Genomic DNA, 18,791 nt, shown 5'->3' on the forward strand with positions numbered 1-18,791 from the left:
TAAGTTTTCAGAAAGAGGTAGGTACCCTTATCATCAGGCCTTTATATATTATGTGTGTGTGTTTTTTAAAAGCTTTTTGTTTATATTATCACACATCCAGACAGCCTTCAATCTGGCAAGAACCATGTGCAGGGCTCTCTGAATTGGGCAGATCTTTGAACATGTCTATCATTCTTTGGGTTTAGGTGCCAGTCTCATATCTGTAGTCAACAGGGTATTTATACAATACCATCCCTAACATTCTTATTAGTAAGTGGCCATGCAATTATGATGTAAGCTATTGGATACATAAAATATACAAAGTTCAATAGCTAAAGGTTACACATGTACATTTACAGATATATACATATTGAAATCAAAGTACATATGTGATGTTTTGAGAAGATCAAGGAAATAAAGAAGTTAGTTTATTCTCCAGAAAATTAACACAAAAAAAATGTTGAGGGAAACTTTCACATTTATAACTAATTTATACCTCCTTTTCCCTCTAAACTTGATGTAATTTAGTACGTTTCTGGATGTTTTTAAAAAATATATTTGATTGATTTTTTACAGAGAGGAAGGGAGAGGGATAGAGAGTTAGAAACATCGATGAGAGAAAAACATCGATCAGCTGCCTCCTACACACCTCTTACTGGGGATGTGCCCGCAACAATGGTACATGCCCTTGACCAGAATCGAACCTGGGACCCTTCAGTCTGCAGGTCGACACTCTATCCACTGAGCCAAACCAGTCAGGGCTTTTCTGGATTTTTGAAAGAGTAGCTGTGTTAAGGTTAGAAACCTCAAGCTTTGATTAGTTATCCTTTTCCTGCTTTCCACCGAGCACTAATTCAATAACAGTCTGCTAAATTCTCAAAATCTAATGAAATATACTGGAGTGGGGGACAGGAAGTTTTGATAGTTGTTTTAGAGATAATATCTACATTTTAAATATTTGGTAATTAAATGTACTGGATTTTAGAATGTACATTTTTTTTAAAAAAGAACTATGGCATCAATAGGCTAGTCTTTTAAAAATATGAGGTTAACAGAAGTGGAAAGATGAATGGGGGGCGCGGAATCTCTGCATTCAACAAAGTATACAATAACATATTTGTTGAAATTATTTTCATTATAATGAAATAAATTTGATTTGCAGTTTCAAGATCTACTAAACTCATATTTAAAGATAAATATATGAATGCGTTCTAAAGCTAAACACACATTCATTTTCTGCTTTATCCCTGATTTGTCTTTCATTAATTTCACTGCAAGTTCCAAGACACAAAAGAAAAGCCAGACGACCTTCAGTAGGTAAGTCTATCCATGGTCTGAAGGGATAGTTTAATATACAGCAGAATTTATAAAGACACAAAAGATAAAAGCAAAACATGCATTAATCAAAGAATAAATGACCTTTAAGGCATAAAAAGTCATTTAATAAGACTGCCATCATTGTTGAAGGCTGACTCCCAACATCAACAGGAAGAATGCTGGAAACAGCACTCTGGAAACTACGAAAAGATCACGGAGGCATCTGACCTGTCTCAGGTGGAGCACACTGGAAAATGACATGCGGTCTGAGTTAAGATGCTGTCACATAATACAGGGAAGCGGAGGTACTCTAGAAAAACTCGAGTGATGGACTCATAAGATTTAGAGCACAGAAACAAGAGACAATAGTTTGCATAACTGAGAAGACAACTACTAACTATTGGCCTCGATTATGATGCTTCTATTCTTCAGAACTATAATAAACCACTCCAGATCATTTCTCCTCTTTTTTTATTCCCTAATTTCTAAATAAATCCCAAAGTAGACAGCTAGATAGGAATAAATATAGTTGAGGCAATGTAGTATTAGTGATAAAGAGCACAGACTTTGAAGATACAACAATTATGTCTGAGTCCTGTGCCACTTAGTAGTGTGACTATGAATGAGTTACTTGGCCTCTCTCTCCATCTCTGGTGTGATTTGCAGAGTAATTGTACCTAACTACCTTACACGGTTGTTACAGGGATTAAATGAATTTGAAAAAGTGCTTAGAATAGCATCTTGAACTGCATAAATATTTACAATGACACAAATGATGACAATGATACACTGTCAAAAGTAAAACATCTCTGCCTGGCTTGAATGGCTCAGTGGTTGCGCATCAACCTATGAACCAGGAGGTCCCAGTTTGATTCCCAGTCAGGACATATGCCCAAGTTGCAGGCTCCATCCCCAGTAGGGGGTGTGCAGGAGGCAGCCATTCAATGATTCTCTCTCATCATTGATGTTCCTAACTCTCTCCCCATCTCTCTTCCTCTCTGAAGTCAATAAAAATATATATTTTTTAAAAAGTAAAACATTTCTAAAACCCTCCTTAAACCAATATATGAGCCACCATTTTCCAGGTTTTAAAAACCTGAACTTATATAATCCTCCAAACAATTGAAGAAGGAAATATTTTTATTTCAATTTTACAAATTGGTTCTACAGAAAAACTACCAACTCGGACTAAGTAACTCAACTAAAAAGTGGTTTAGCACACAAATACAAAACAGGCTGACTCTAAATCCTTGCATTCACTCTGCCCTGAAAAACTGTTTCCCTAGAAGAGATTTTTAATAAAGTTTATGCAGCAGTTACTAAGAATAAAACTCTGGGGGAAAATACCTTATTATCCAGTCAAACATAAAAAAAATAATTACTTAATATGTAATATATATTATTTATATAGTATATAAAATCATTTAAAATATTAGCAATGAAGTAAGAATTTAGTGAAGGAAAAAATACATTAGTGATAACAGCAGCTATCCTTTATTGATTTTCCCATGAGCAGGGCACTTATCTGAACATTTAATATGCATGATCTCACTTAATCCTTGGAAATAATTACTACTGTGATCTCATTCTATGGATGAGGAAACAGGTTTTGGAGGTATTAAATAACCAAATAGAAGTCATACAGCTGAACAGAAACAGAGCTGACATTCAATTCCAAGTCTATCTGATGCGAAAGCCTGTTCTTTTTACCACTAGTGCTGCTCTAAGGTTATACACATTTTATTGAGCTCACGTACTCAAACTGAAAATCCCAATATGATATGTAGAAGAACACTCAAATAAAAAATAAAAACAATGCTCTTTATTAGTTCTCTAGCCTAACATACACAGTCAAATACAGCCAAGTTCAAGCACTGTCAGGACTACTAGTTAGTTAAGTGGTCTCCCCCCAAGTCTTAGAAACAGAAGGCAAGAAACTCTAAAACTTTTCTGGAACACAAAAGTGATTCTTAAAATACTATTCCAAAACACTGAGCCTATACAATAAAGCGCTAATATGCAAATGGTCATCACGCCCTCACACACTAACGGCTCAGAAACTCAACACTGGGGAGAGAGGAATGGAAACCAGCCAGGCACAAATGAGCTCGCGAGAGAGGAATGGGGACCAGCCATGCTGCGGCCCGGGAGAAGGACAAAGCCACCTGCCCCATGGTCCCGGGTACCAGTGGCTGTGACTGTGGCCCAGGAGAGGGACAAGCCGCCTGCCCTGCGGTCCCGGGCGCCAGCGGCTGGGGCTGCAGCCCAGGAGAGGGACAAGCCACCCACCCCACGGTCCCAGGCGCCAACGGCTGCGCCTACACCTGTGACCCGGGAGAGGGACAAGCCGCCCACCCCATGGTCCCAGTCCCCTGCGGCTATGCTAGCCCGGGTGAAGCCAGCCTGGGTCCTGGGTGCCTGTGGCCAGCCAGAGGGAGGAAAGCCCAGGTCCCGGGTTCCTGCAACCGGCCGGAGAAGGGAATCCTGGGTCTCGGGTGTGGGGCGACGCAGAGGTGGTTAGGGGCAATCAGGCCAGCAGGAGAGCAGTTAGGGGCAATCAGGCCGGTAGGGGAGCAGTTAGGGGCGATCAGGCAGGCAGGAAGGCAAGCAGTTAGGAGCCAGTGGTCCCGGATTGCGAGAGGTAGTTGGACATCCCCTGAGGGGTCCCAGATTGGAGAGGGTGCAGGCCAGGCTGAGGGACCCTCCTTCCCCCCCCCCCCCCCCCGTACACGAATTTCGTGCACCGGTCCTCTAGTAAGTATATATGTAAGTCATGTTAGTGAGCTGGAATAAAGAAAACAGTATTTTCACTGTTTCAAGACCCAGCCCATCTATTATAGTATAAATTATTCCAGTTAAGTTCAGATTATCCTGATTATTCTTTTTATTGACAAGAGCATGTCTAAAATCGACTTAGATGCAGTAGCTCAAAATGCACAACTAAATGACATTTTAGACACTGATTACAAATTCTTAATAAGATTCACAAAATTACTACTTAGAATGAAAAAATAAGCTTTATATTTAAAATTTCTAAATGTATCAACTACCTATTACAATGTCCATACTATTTTAACATTATACTTTTTCTGCCAAAGGGTCTTTGCATTAAAGATTTTTATTTAAATTAAATTCCATCATCAAAAGAATTTCTGTTCTTTACAAAAATTTCCAAAACTCAGAACAGCTCAATTAACACTATATTTCTTACAAAAAGAAGTGACTAATAGCATCAAGGAAAATCTAGTTTCCTAAAAGCTATGAGCTACATGATGTATGTTAGCCTTTCCCAAAATGTATTCTCAATAATCTTAACAAATGTTATTTGAAGAAACACTTTCACAAAGCCATTTTTTAAAAATTGTGGCCTTTTTTAGATTTTCAAATACATGGATTTTTAAATATAAAAAATTTTGGAAAGTTCAAGAGTTGAAGGAAGCTGGAAATTCACTATACTTCTACCATTCAGGAGCAATAACAATATATGTATTATTCCAGCGTTTTTCTTTAGGTGATTTTTTATGTTTTGTTTTACAAAGTAGTGGTCATATTACGTATATAATTTTGTATGACTTGTTTCACTAGGCATTATATGATCAGATTCTCAAGTTTATAAATTTTTCTGAGACATTATATTTAAAGATGCATATTATTTTAGGAGAATATACCACAGTTGACTCCCACCTTTGTGTTTATCTACTAAAAGCGTGCAAAACACATTTTACTATTCTTCCACAACTATTTTTATATACTGAAATGTGTCTTTTAAAATTGTTGTATTTAATGTTTTGTTTTGAGTTATTGTTTAGAGTTACTAATTAATGCTGGTTAATTATATTTTCTTTTGAGATTGCTTTTGCCTATTTATCTTTTGAAATCTTTGTGTTTCTTAGCAATTTATATGGCTCCTTTATAAAAATAGTAAGCCTTGGTCTTATTTACTGCAAAATTTTTCCCAGTTTGTTACTTGCCCTTTTAATGTTGTTCTTTTTTTCCTATTCTCAGAAATGTAAATTTTCACATAATAAAATCAATTTTCCCTTTAATTTCTTTAATTTCTTCCTTATCATACATGATAAACTTTGGCCATCTTCCATCACCTAGAAATGAGATACTTATCTATATTTCCATAAACGTTAATGACTTGATCTTTTTAAAAAAATATGTTATTCTTTAAAATTATATATTCTTTTATTTCCAAAGTTCTTTCAATAAAACATTCTTTCACTTCAAAAGGTTAAAAAAAGATAAGAAAAAAAATGCAAAATATACAGAATAACATAGTTTAAAGATCTAAGTCCATGTTCCCTCAAATTCTTTTCTATTCACATACAAAAATTTATACAAGAAAAAGTGCCCTTTCAACTTACTTAAGACATTTCACCGCTCCCTCATCATGATCTCTTAGCAGCTCCTTGTAAGGATGGGAGAATGCTAGAAATGGAGTATATTAATAGTAATTCTGATTGTCTAAGAAGGGATATAGTACATTCACCCAAGATTCTCAGACTTATTTAACTACAGAATTCTTTATTCAAGTAATGACAGTTCAAAGACCTGGTAATTTTTTAAACACTATTTTGGAAATGCTAGCTTAGCTTATTTTAATCACTTCAGACAACCCAGAATTGTAATGTTTTTTGTAAATTCAAAATGTGCATATCAAATATTAAAATGAAAAACGAACTTACTTGGGATACACTGGTTCATAAAGGTACTTGTCCCCTCTTGTAGATGTAATGTGAAAAAACAAGATGTAGCCATTTGCCGTCTGAAAGATAAATTTTATTTACAATAAATTAAAGGGTAAGACTATGAGAACCAGCAGAATCACACAATAATCACTTCCGAAACAGTTCTGTCATACCAAGATGAAGGGAAATGAGATGAATGTGTACTGTGTACAGGATTGCACTGCTCTGCAACTTGCTATATTCCACTCCTTTAGAAACTGCTCTCAGCTGTTATTTGGTGATTCAATATCTTAACATGCTGGGAGGAAAAAAATATCACAATGAAACAAAGGAATTCTAAAGTAAACTGACATCTTTCCTTTATTCCCAAACAAATTACATTCTAATTCATGTTACAGTGACTCTCAGGTTGCAGTAGAACAGACTTCCATTTATCTGGGTGTGAAGGGGAGTATTAAAGGTAGCAGTGGGAGTTGGAATGGCAGGATGGGGCCAGATAACAGGAGACCCTGAATACTAGGCTAAGCAGTTTTAAACGTATTTTGTATGCAATGGGAAGCCAATGCAAGGTTTTAAAATAATAATATAAGAGCTGTGACTTCGCTATGCACAATTAAGATGCATTTCAAGTGGAGAAAAATACTAGCTAAAAGTTTTGAGTTCTAGGCAACCTACATAAAAATGATCTCTACTAAGGTCATGACAATGAGAATAAAGAGAAAAGGATGACAGTAAACTAGAGATAGGACTTAGCAGCATATTGGTGACTAGATGGGAATGCAGAATCAAAAGATGCCAGAGTGTTTTCCTATTATAAGCAAGGTTACAATGAAAATACACATATGCCTAAATACACCAGTGCTGTTCTGGCTGGTATGGCTCAGATGGTTGGAGTGTTGTCCCATACCGCAAAAGATGGTGGGTTCAATTCCCAGTCAGGGCACATACCTCGGTTTCTGGTTTGATCCCGTCAGGGTGGGTGTGGGAGGCAACCCATCGATGTTTCTCACCCACATCAATGTCTGTCTGTCTGTCTCTATCTCTCTCAAATAAAAAAACACAAAATAAAAAGATCAATGAATACAATGGTGTATTTGTCAGATATAATCATAGAAATGAGACAGTACTTAAAATTGATTTCAATGCTCCTTGTGCCTGAATATCTATTCATTGTTTAAAATTTAGAAAAACTGCCCTAGCTGGTTTGGCTCAGTGGATAAAGTGTCAGCCTGTGGAATGAAGGGTCCTGGGTTCAATTCCGGTCATATTCCCTCTTTATTAGATGGGATAATTATTCTCCTTTTGCATTAATCTACATTATAATGTTAGAAAGAAAATTTTAAAACAATTTCTTTTGTAGGAAGAGGCAATTAAGTTGAACCCATAGAAATGGTTTACTTTAAGTTGAGTTTTTGGGTTCTGGTGAGATGGAAAGACAGAGGACACATTTCTAACCTTTTCCTTCTCAGAGTACCTTTACCAAAACTTGTGTGGATGGGCCTGGAGGATGCTCTTGAGTTCCCTTTGGGGAGAATGGATGCTTTGGGACCAGGATGAGGGAAAGTTCTGCTTTGCCACTCCTCGAGGTTCTGGTTCCCTAAGTAAGACTTAAAAGCAAAAGCCCATGGCTGAATGTGACTGCTCCCAGAAGTGGATACTGACAGAACCGTCCACATAACCCCATGACTCCAGCCAGCATAGAGGTTGCAGTGGTGAACTACATTTCTCCCAGACCTCAGGGTCTGGAGGAGCCTTCAGTTTAAGGTCCTTCAACTAGAAGAAACTGCCTGAGAGTAGAGGAGACGCATGCTAAGCTTCAACATAGGAGAAGAGTTTGTAAGCTGTCTGCCTCTGCAAACTACCATTTGAGCTAACTCCTGTTGGTTTGCATGGCCAGAAAGACCCACAGGAAAGCCTGACCTCTATGGGTAGCAAACAGAATGCAAGAAAGGAAAATTCCGCTTTATGGGAGCTCAGTAACTTTACAATGGAAGACCTAACTAAATGGCTAAAATATATGGATCCCACTAATGAGTTACATAGATGAGAGAGAAGAATGCAAATAAATTAAGAGAAAAAAATATTTAGGATTTTCAAGAGATATTATCCTATATAATCCTTTATTATAAGAGAGGAATATGCTAATTATCCGTTACACCCTGAGTTGTAACCACCAACCACCTAACAACCTGATTACGGATCTGTAGGAGGGTGGGGCAGCAAACTACAAGAGGGCAGTGGAGAGCTACAGGACAGGGCAGGGCAGCAAGCTATGAGGGGGGCGGTAGGGGGAGCTACAGGGCAGGGCAGTGGGCGGAGCTACAGGAGGGCGGCATCGACCTACTGGCGCACAGATTCATGCGCAGGGCTACTAGTTAGAACGTAAGAGTTTTCAGAGCTAAACATTTCCTAATAGAAAAATTCAACAGATGAACTGATAAAAAATAATTTTTTTGTGGGAGGTGAACCTTTTACTCCAGAAGATTAAATGAAAACAATCTCAGAATATATAGAGATGAAATAATTACTGAAAGTTTAGAGACTTGAAGGAGAAATTTGGGAGGTTTACAAATAGTGAGTAAAAAATCAAGAAATAACATAGGACATGACAAATCTTGTTCTGTTCTTCTATTATTTAAAAAATAATAAAAGACAAATTCCCTAGCTGCAGAAACATTTGAATCTTCAGATAGAAGACACTGAGATTCAGTTTTAAGAGGGGGGGGGGAAGGCTGTAGAAGGAGAAAGAGGGAGATTAATTTAAAATAATCTAGTGATAATAAGCAGAGATGACTCAATTTTAATGATAATGAGAAAAATCATTCAGAAAAAAAACGAAGAACAGGTTGCCTGCAAAGGAAAAAGAATCAGATTAGCACTAGACCTATCATCACTAACAATAGAAACCAGAGGGCATTAGAACAGTATCTCATGGCTGGAAAAAAAAGAATCTCAATCTAAGAATCTTATACCGAGACAGGATATCCTTTACCATGGTTACAGAATGGTATGTTGAGACATTACTTATTTCATTTAGTCTGTGAAGGACTACCATATGTGCAGAAAATTCTCCTGGCATCGGAGGCACAGTGAAGAAACCTAACGTGGAACTAGGTTTGAAAAATAAACAAACACAGGCAACCTGCAGAACAACTGCAAAAGGCCAATAAACATGTGAAAAATACCAAACCTCACTAGCAATAAAACAAAAGAAAATTAAAATGAAGAGACCATTTTTTATGAATCGAATGCAGGCATAAATGCAGGGTAATGGGAATCTTAAGAACATGGAAGAAGTAATTCTGGAACTGATAAAATTTTATTGAAAAATAATTTGGCAATATTTATTAAAAAGAAGATACATGCCCTAACCGGTTTGGCTCAGTGGCTAGAGAGTCAGCCTGCGGACTCAAGGGTCCCAGGTTCGATTCCGGTCAAGGGCATGTGCCTTGGTTGCAGGCACATTCCCAGTAGGGAGTGTGCAGGAGGCAGCTGATCAATGTTTCTCTCTCATCGATGTTTCTAACTTTCTATCCCTCTCCCTTCCTCTCTGTAAAACTCAATAAAATATATATATTTTTAAAATTAAATAAAATAAAAAGAAGATACATAAATACTTTGCCCCAGCAATCCCACATAGGGGTAAGTGTACTAAAGAAATAAATGCACTAATATAAAAGGATACATGTATAATAATGTTTACTGTAGCACTGTGCATAGTTGCCAAATGTCCAGCAAGTAAAAAGTAGCAAAGTAAATAAGAAACTTCCATACTATAGAATATTTTACAAATACTAAAATTAAATTAGAAGTATGTGTGTGTATATATATATACATACATATATATATATTAATCTAGAAGGATAGTTATAATATACTAAGTAAAAAAAGAAAGTTGCAGAGTAATGTGTAAATCAGTGATGGCGAACCTATGACACGCGTGTCAGCACTGACATGCGTAGCCATTTCTGATGACACGCGGCCGCCGCATGCCAAGGATGAAACATTTGCAAAATAATGTTTTTTCCTCAAAGTGACACACTACCCGAGTTATGCTCAGTTTTTTGGCGAAGTTTGACACACCAAGCTCAAAAGGTTGCCCATCACTGGTGTAAATTAAGATCCCAATTTTGTGTGAAAAGTGATAAAAATTCCTATATCTAACAATTTAAAAATACACTCATCTGTAAGTCAGAATCCTATGCAGACATTCAAAATCAAGTGACAGAAGAATGCTGAAATGAAACAATGTTCATAATATAAGTCAAAAAAGCAAATTATGAAACTTTGTGATAGCTTTCTATAAAGAAAAAAATTATGTTTCAGATAATCTATTTATAAAACTCAGAGATTTACCAAATCTTCTCGCCATCAAACATGACATTACCAGTCACTTATAGTAGTATCACTTTGGATTTAAAAACAAATAGACTTTGCCCTAGCCAGTTTGGCTCAGTGGATAGAGCTTTGGCCTGCGGACTAAAGGGTCCCTGGTTCGATTCCGGTCAAGGGCACATACCTCGGTTGCAGGCTGGATCCCTGGCCCTGGTTGGGGTGCATGCAGGAGGCAACCCATCGATGTCTCTCTCTCACATCAATGTTTCTCTCTCGCTGTCTCTCTTCCTCCCTTCCACTCTAAATATCAATGGAAAAATATCCTTGGGTGAGAATTAATAAAAAACAAAACAAAAACTAATAGACTTCAATCACTATAATTCTTTTTTAAAAATATTATTTTTATTGATTTCAGAGAGGAAGGGAGAGATAGAAACATCAGTGATGAGAAAGAAGCATTGATCAGCTGCCTCCTGTATGCCCCCTATTGGGTATGGAGCCCGAAACCCAGACATGTGCCCTGAACAGGAATCAAACCCAGGACCCTTCAGTCAGCAGGCCAACGCTCTATCCACTGAGCCAAACCAACTAGGGCTTCAATCGCTTTTCAAAATCCATAAGCTATTAACTATAAGAGCATCTGCAAATATCCATGAAATATATATAAGGACATACATAAAAATTAATAATTATCTGTGAATGGTAGAATTATTGATAGTTTTCTTCTTGTTTCTGTCAGCTTAAGTATTCTCTCCCCTCCCCCCTCCTCTCACTCTAAAAATCAATAAACATACCCTTGGATGAGGATTTAAAAAAAAGCAAGTGCCAGGGGTATGAAAGAGGAAGAGATAAATAGGAGAAGCACAGAAGACTTGGGGGATAGAATAAAACTACTCTGTATATACTATAATGGTAAATACATGTCATTACTAATTTGTCCAAACTCACAGAATGTACAAGGGTACTATAACACCACCACAATGTAAACTGTGTTGATAATGGGGAAGGCTATGCATATGTTGGAAAAGGGAGTATACTTTCCTCTTAATTTGACTGTGAACATAAAATTGTTCTTTAAAAAGTCTATTTTCATAAAATCTACTTATACTCCTATATGTACATAAAAATTCATATTAGCTAAAACATTAATTCACATTTTAAATTAAACAAATAGATGAATTAACTTGAATCCCATCAGCATTTACTCAGTATATTTAATACAGACTACAGTAGCTAAAATTAAATTCATCATGACATCTTCACAAGGTACTAGAAAAAGACTATCAGCAATAACCAGGTGAAATAAAAATCTTATTTTCAATAGCCAAAAATAGTAAATTGTTTTTATATTCTCTTATGTATGCATTTAGCTTCCCAACGTGAACAGAAATAATTTCTTCTAACTTCTTTACTTTCTTAATATTTAGTAGACTGTAAAAAGTTAATAAATTAATGTGAAATTATTTCTGCTCTAAAAAGAAAGCTAATGGATTTTTTTCCCCTATATTGGGGGTGTAGAGGCTGGTACTTGACCCTTGAGTTACTAGGACGGGGAATGGAGGCCCAGAGTTATAAGAGCTTCATATAGGAGGTGACTAGGGGCACAAGCTATGACTTGTTTGGTTTGTATATGAAAGGTATACCAATAGATGAGTCTTTCACTATCTTTAGGATTGGCTAGCCCTGGGAGTCACAGTGTCTCCAGGGTCACAAGGCCCCAAGATGTCAAAAGCACCAGAAACACACAAAAATAAAAATTAATAGAGAAAACAAATTTTCAAAAATTTTGTTACAAAATTCCAAATAGAATAGTAATGAAAATTGAGCCCTCTCAGGTCCTCATTTCCAAGATGACCAAAAAAAGAAGGAATAACGGTCGTGCCAAAAAAGGCCAAGGCCTATTCGGTGCACCAACTGCGCCAGGTGCGTGCCCAAGGACAAGGCCATTAAGAAGTATGTCATTCGAAACATAGTAGAAGCTGCAGCCGTTAGGGACATCTCTGAAGCGAGTATCTTCGACGCTTATGTGCTTCCCAAGCTGTATGTAAAACTACACTACTGTGTGAGCTGTGCCATTCACAGCAAGGTAGTCAGGAATCGTTCTCATGAAGCCTGAAAGGACCAAACACGCCCACCCTGATTTAGACCTGTGGGTGCTGCCCCACGACCTCCACCAAAGCCCATGTAAGGAGCTAAGGCTTAAAGGAGTGAAGAAAAGTTCTTCTGGGGAAAAATAAGTGCAATTGCGCTTCAAAAAAAAAAAAAAGAGAGAGAAAGAGCCCTGACCGGTTTGGCTCAATGGATAGAGCGTCAGCCTGCGGACTCAGAGGTCCAGGGTTCGATTCCGGTGAAGAGCATCTACCTTGGTTGCGGGCACATCTCCAATGGGGAGTGTGCAAGAGGCAGCTGATCAATGTTTCTCTCTCATTGATGTTTCTAACTCTCTATCCTCTCTCTTCCTCTCTGTAAAAAATCAATACTATATATAGAAAGAAAGAAAGAAAGAAAGAAAGAAAGAAAGAAAGAAAGAAAGAAAGAAAGAAAGAAAGAAAGAAAGAAAGAAAGAAAGAAAGAAAGAAAGAAAGAAAGAAAGAAAGAAAGAAAGAAAGAAAGAAAGAAAGAAAGAAAGAAAGAAAGAAAGATTGAGTACGATTTTTCTCTGTAATACACATCCACTAAAGAGAATGAAATTCATTTATGGGAATAACATTTTTGCTTAATTGGGGTTTAAAGTTGGTGTTCCCTATCATCAAAATAGATTTCAAAGTTTCCTCTATAAATGCTGGTCTGTAATTAAATTTTACATACTTCATATTTGAAAACATCTTTTCACACAAGTACTGTCAAATATTGATATCAATCTGAGCATATTATTTTAATTGACTATAGCACTAGGTAGGCAATTATAGAAGTCGACTAGTTTCTTCTCCTGATGTTTGCCTTTTAACATGTCCTTACCTTGTAGATTAATTACTTCCAGCTGAAGGTGAGGTGGAACACTCTTCGTTTTCACGATTAAATGGATTTTGAAATATGGAAATTTCCTTTGCAATTGCAACAAGGTCTGAAAAATTGTACTCAGGAAATATATCTACTGCTAATTTTTGTTGGAAATAGAAATCTTACTTCTTTTGTTTGAACTTTTGAAAACTGTGGGAGTATGACAAGCAGTCTGACATTACTTGTGATTCAAAAATTAGTTGTCATCAAATGACTTTACCATACATACATTTCACATACAAGCACTGTTTTGCTTTGTAGTTTTAGATTGAAGACATTAGACAATAATACCAAGAATGCAGCAAAAGCTATCTTCCAAAGTAATTCAGTGTCTGATAAGTATCTGCAGGTGGTTCTTCAAGTTCTATCTCAGCCCCAGAGCTCAAAAAATTCACAATAAACCTTCACCACTGACTGCTAAGCCATCAAATAGCTGTGGTGTTGAACAAATCAGGATATTTAGCTTGTATTTCTGACAAAACCCTAAAGTAACCACAGGCTTTAAGGGCTTACATGTGCACAAACTTGGTAAATCTGTCCAACTAAATAATAACTACTAGAGGCCCAGTGCACGAAATTCGTGCACGGAGGAGGGTTGTCCCTCAGCCCAGCCTGTACCCTCTCCAATCTGGGATCCCTCAAGGGATGTCCGACTGCCCGTTTAGGCCCGATCCCTGGGATCGGGCCTAAACGGGCAGTCGGACATCCTTCTCACAATCCAGGACTGCTGGCTCCCAACTGCTTGCCTGCTTGCCTTCCTGATTGCCCCTAACCACTTCTGCCTGCCAGCCTGATCACCCCCTAACCACTCTGCTGCCAGCCTGTTTGCCCCCAACTTCTTTCTTCTGCCGGCCCGGTCACCCCTAACTGCCCTCTCCTGCAGGGTTGATCACCTCCAACTGCCCTCCCTTGCAGGCCAGGTGCCTCCCAACTGCCCTCTACTGCTGGCCATCTTGTGGTGGCCATCCTGTGTCTACATGGGGGCAGGATCTTTGACCACATGGGGGCAGCTATATTGTGTGTTGCAGTGATGATCAATCTGCATATTACTCTTTTATTAGATAGGATAGAGGCCTGGTACAGGGGTGGGGGCCAGCTGGTTTGCCCTGAAGGGTGTCCCTGATCAGGGTGGGGTACCCTGGGGGTGTGGGGCGGCCTGAGAGAGGGGCCTGTGGTGGTTTGCAGGCCGGCCACGCCCCCTGGCAACGCAAGCGGAGGCCCTGGTATCTGGAATTTATTTTCCTTCTACAATTGAAATTTTGTAGCCTGGAGCAGAGCCAAGCCTGGGGCTCCCTCTGAAGCCCAAAGCCATTTGTGTTGGGGTTATAATTGAAACTTTGTTGCCTTAAGCGGGTGGGCCCGGCCAGGGTGTGTGGAAAGCTTTGCTTCCCCTGTTGCTGGCGACAACCCTGGCCTGCTCTCTCAAGCTCCATTCTGCCACCATTTGTTTGAATTTGTTTACCTTCTATAATTGAAACTTTGTAGCTTGAGTGGAGGCTTAGGCCTGCAACAGCTGGCCGAAAGCTTGGCTTCCTCTGTTACCTAGGAAACCTTGCTCTCTGTGGCTGTAGCCATCTTGGTTTGGGTTAATTTGCATACTCGCTCTGATTGGATGGTGGGCATGGCTTGTGGGCGTGGCTTGTGGGTGTGTTGGAGGTATGGTCAATTTGCATATTTGTCTATTATTAGATTAGATGCTTTTTTTCTGTTCCACACATATTTTTACCATCATCAGTTAAAATACACGTTAGTGGATTCTACCTCAGCTTGTCCTGAATTAGTGTTTTCTTAACTTCTTTGAAAATCTTTACACCCGAACTTGTTCTACCCATGCTATATTCATAGGGAGTGATTCTCAATCACTGCACACTCTACATTGATTATTCACATAAAACATTGAGCAGTACTGTAACATTTGTCACTTTATCAAGAACCAAGAAAACTTACTTTGGTTGCACTTCCTTTTTCATTTTTGTGAAGAATTTCTGGTATGGTGAGATATTTTTTTCCCTTTTAAAAAATTTCTAATTTTTCTAACTATTAATTTCACTGAGTTGGAAATACTGTGATTAGTACTTACTAGTAACTAAGTACTAATTTGGATAATGTCAACTTATATTCTTTTGGCTTCACTCCAGTGTTACTACATAACAATATTTTGCTATCTAATTCAATAATAAAATAATCCACACTCCAAAGTCTATTTTCCCCTTCTTCTGACATAATAAGTATGCACTAGTAATAAAAATAATCAAAAGAAGTCATGGTATGGAGATATGCATGGCACTTGAAACACTGAATTTATAAATGTGTTATTATAATTTATAGTGTGAACAGGAGAGTGAAGAGTGGAAGTGTCACATGTGGTCACTGTCAGGACTACTCAAGTCAGTTGTTGCAGTTTAAAAACACTCATAGACAACATGTAAATAAATATTTTCATGCTCCAAGAAAAATACTTATAAACAATGAAATTTAAACTTTATGTAATTTTCAAATGCCAAAAATATTATCCCTCTTTGATTTTTTCAATCATTAAATTCATAAAAATAGTCTTAGTTCATGGTCCATACACAAACAGGCAGCAGAGTAGACCTGGTGTATAGTTGGTAGTCTGCAAGACCTCTACCATAGGAAGTGAGAAACTAGTCAATATTTTTGACCATGTAGATCATTTTCAGATGATTAACCCAGTCAGCATTATATAGCATGGACTAGAAAAGGACAGAAACCAGAGAGATAAGTCAGTGTAGTAGTTAAGAGTATAGTAAATGGAATCTGAGCACCTAAGTTTAAATTCCTTCTCTTCAATATACACTGTCTATATAGCCTTGGATAAAACTTATTTTCTCAGAGCCTCAATATATTTATCTACTATAAAGGATAATTGTATCTACTCTAAAGTGTTGACTTAAAGATTAAATGAGATGATCTACATAAACTAGTTATAAAAGTACTTATGTAGGAGCTGCTCAATAAATGTTTAACTATTTACATTATTGCTAATTCAAATTTGGTAATGATGACAATCCAAGAGATGACAGTGACAAAACATAAGCTAAAAAGGTAAAATTAACCGGATTTAAAAAAATAGAAAAAAGAAATGCAGAAATAGATCCAAAAGCAAATGAGAATTCAGTATGACATAAACACAAAGTTTATCATTTTTATGAGACATCTTTGGGAACAGAGGGACTTGTATAAATTTGGAAGTACTGTGTGAATATAGATAAAAGCTTTAAAAATCTGAATTAAATAGACTTCAAGGACAAAATAGGAGTTAGAAGAATAAACAGAAAAGGATATGGGCACTACATTTAGAATGGGAGGAAGTAGAAGAATCAAGAAAGAAGATACAATAAAAATAACCTGAATAGCTGAAACCGGTTTGGCTCAGTGGATAGAGCGTCGGCCTGCGGACTCAAGGGTCCCAGGTTTGATTCCGGGCAAGGGCATGTACCTTGGTTTCGGGCACATCCCCAGTAGGGGGTGTGCAAGAGGCAGCTAATCGATGTTTCTCTCTCATCGATGTTTCTAACTCTCTATCCCTCTCTCTTCCTCTCTGTAAAAAATCAATAAAATATATATTTTTAAAAATAACCTGAATAGAAGATTTGGTTCAGCAATTTCTATCATAGAAGATAAAACACTAATGGGTATGAAAAATTGAAAGGAAGTCACCTAAGAGAATCAAGTTTAATGCAATGTAATGATTTCATAAGAAAACACTGTTAAAGCTGAAAAATCTACTTACTGACACAGCTATCATTGTACTATCTGGCCTCCATTCAGCTTGCTTGTAGGATCCAAACTGAGAAGATGATTTTGCAGGTTCCTTGTAGGTTACGATTAACACACTAGGCTGGAAGAAGAGAGTTGTGTTTTATTAATGTATTATAAGAATATATACAAACAAATGTAAGATAATTTATCATGAAGTACTCAAAATATTTTAATGATTCTAAAAGTGTAATAAAACATAATCAAATACTAAATCATTAATTACCTTAAATTAGTCCAAGGAAATCAACTAAAAATAACCAAAAACAAAGGTAATCTAAATAGGCCTATATCTATTAAAGAAATTGAATCTCTAATTAATAATCATTAAAAAAAAAAAAAAAAAACAGAAATAGGCCCAGATGTGTTTACTGGTGAATTCTACCAAATATTTAAGGAAGAAATTTAAGGAACAAATTCTCCACAATATCTTCCAGAAGACTGAAGCAGAGAGAATACTTCCTAACTCTTTCTATGAGGACAGCATCACCCTAATACTGAAACCAGACAAATGATCAAATCTAATCCAACAATGTATAAGAAGAATTATAAAATACAAACAAGTGGGCTTTATTCCAGGTATGTGAGGCTGAATCAATATTTGAATATCAATTAGTGTAACCCATCACAACGGGATAATGGAGAAGCAAAATACCCAGAATAGCCAAATCAATGTTGAAGGAAAAGAACTAAGTCGGAGAACTGACATTACCCAACTTCAAGACTTACTATCTATAATAATAAAAGCGTAATATGCTAATTAGACCAGACGTCCTTCTGGACGACCTTCCGGACCAAGCAGGGACTGCAAGGAAAGCCCAGGTCCCAGATGCCGGATGCCTGCCTGCAGCCAGAGGGAAGCCCAGGTCCCAGGTGCCAGCAGCCAGGGGAAGGAAGGCCTACTCTTGCATGAATTTTGCGCATCAAGCCTATAGTAAAGATATAATAATGAAGACAAACTTGTACTGGCAAAAAAAAGAAAAGAAAAAAAAAAGAAAATATAGCAATGGAACAGAATAGAGAGTCCAGAAATAGACCCATATAAATATAGTCAAGTGACTTTTAAAAAAAGAACAAAGGTAACACAATAGAAATTGGATGGTCTTTTTAACAAATGGGTGTTGGAATAACTGGACATTCACTTTCTGCACACAAGAAGGTTCCACAGGGTCATCTTGTACTTTCTCTGCCCTTGCATTAGAATTAGCCATTTTTTCCAGGCAATTCTGTTTCTCTTTTTTTCTGTTAATTCTCACCTGAGGATACTTTCCTCATTGATTTTTAAAGAGAGTGGAAGGGAGGGAGAGAGAGAAACACTGATGTGAGAGGGATTGGTTGCCTTCTGCAAGTGCCCTGACCAGGGCTAGGGATTGGACCTGCAACTCAGGTATGTGCCCTTAACCCAGAATCGAACTCTGTGCATGGGCCGAGGCTCCAACCACTGAACAATACCAGCCAGGGCTCCTGTTTCTTTTTATTAGAGAACAGTATTTAGAAAACAAGATCTGGAAACAGGATACTTATTGCTAGTGAGATGTCATTGCTTCTAGCTTCTAGGCACTCTCAGAAAACACAGTGTAAAATACATGTACCTATACTATCCCATATATACACATACACCTCTTTATATTTCTCTCTATATATATGCATGTTGTTATATACAGAAATACATGTGATTATAATCAA

The 18,791-nt window shown here is 37.5% G+C and overlaps 1 protein-coding gene and 1 pseudogene across 8 annotated transcripts in view; one reads left to right on the top strand and one right to left on the bottom strand.

The window, feature by feature from the left end:
* The window catches only part of RIC1 (RIC1 homolog, RAB6A GEF complex partner 1), a 139,791-nt gene that overhangs the window by 99,821 nt on the left and 21,179 nt on the right, over positions 1 to 18,791 (bottom strand). For 7 of the 8 annotated variants that reach the window (XR_008558304.1, XM_054727263.1, XM_054727261.1 and 4 more), the window contains exons 2-3: positions 17,080 to 17,187; positions 5,988 to 6,067 (exon numbers count right to left, since the gene is read on the bottom strand). Coding sequence is in view for 6 of the 8 variants with exons in the window: in XM_054727263.1 (XP_054583238.1) it covers positions 5,988 to 6,067; positions 17,080 to 17,187 (188 nt within the window). In the remaining 2 variants the exon portion in view is untranslated. Of the gene's footprint in view, positions 1 to 5,987; positions 6,068 to 6,163; positions 6,289 to 17,079; positions 17,188 to 18,791 lie in introns of those variants that run through there. The other variant, XM_054727266.1, reaches the window with a different exon arrangement.
* Positions 12,176 to 12,536, top strand: LOC103289153 (40S ribosomal protein S26-like; annotated as a pseudogene).

The sequence above is a fragment of the Eptesicus fuscus genome, chromosome 15 (assembly GCF_027574615.1).
Source record: "Eptesicus fuscus isolate TK198812 chromosome 15, DD_ASM_mEF_20220401, whole genome shotgun sequence".
NCBI lineage: Eukaryota > Metazoa > Chordata > Mammalia > Chiroptera > Vespertilionidae > Eptesicus > Eptesicus fuscus.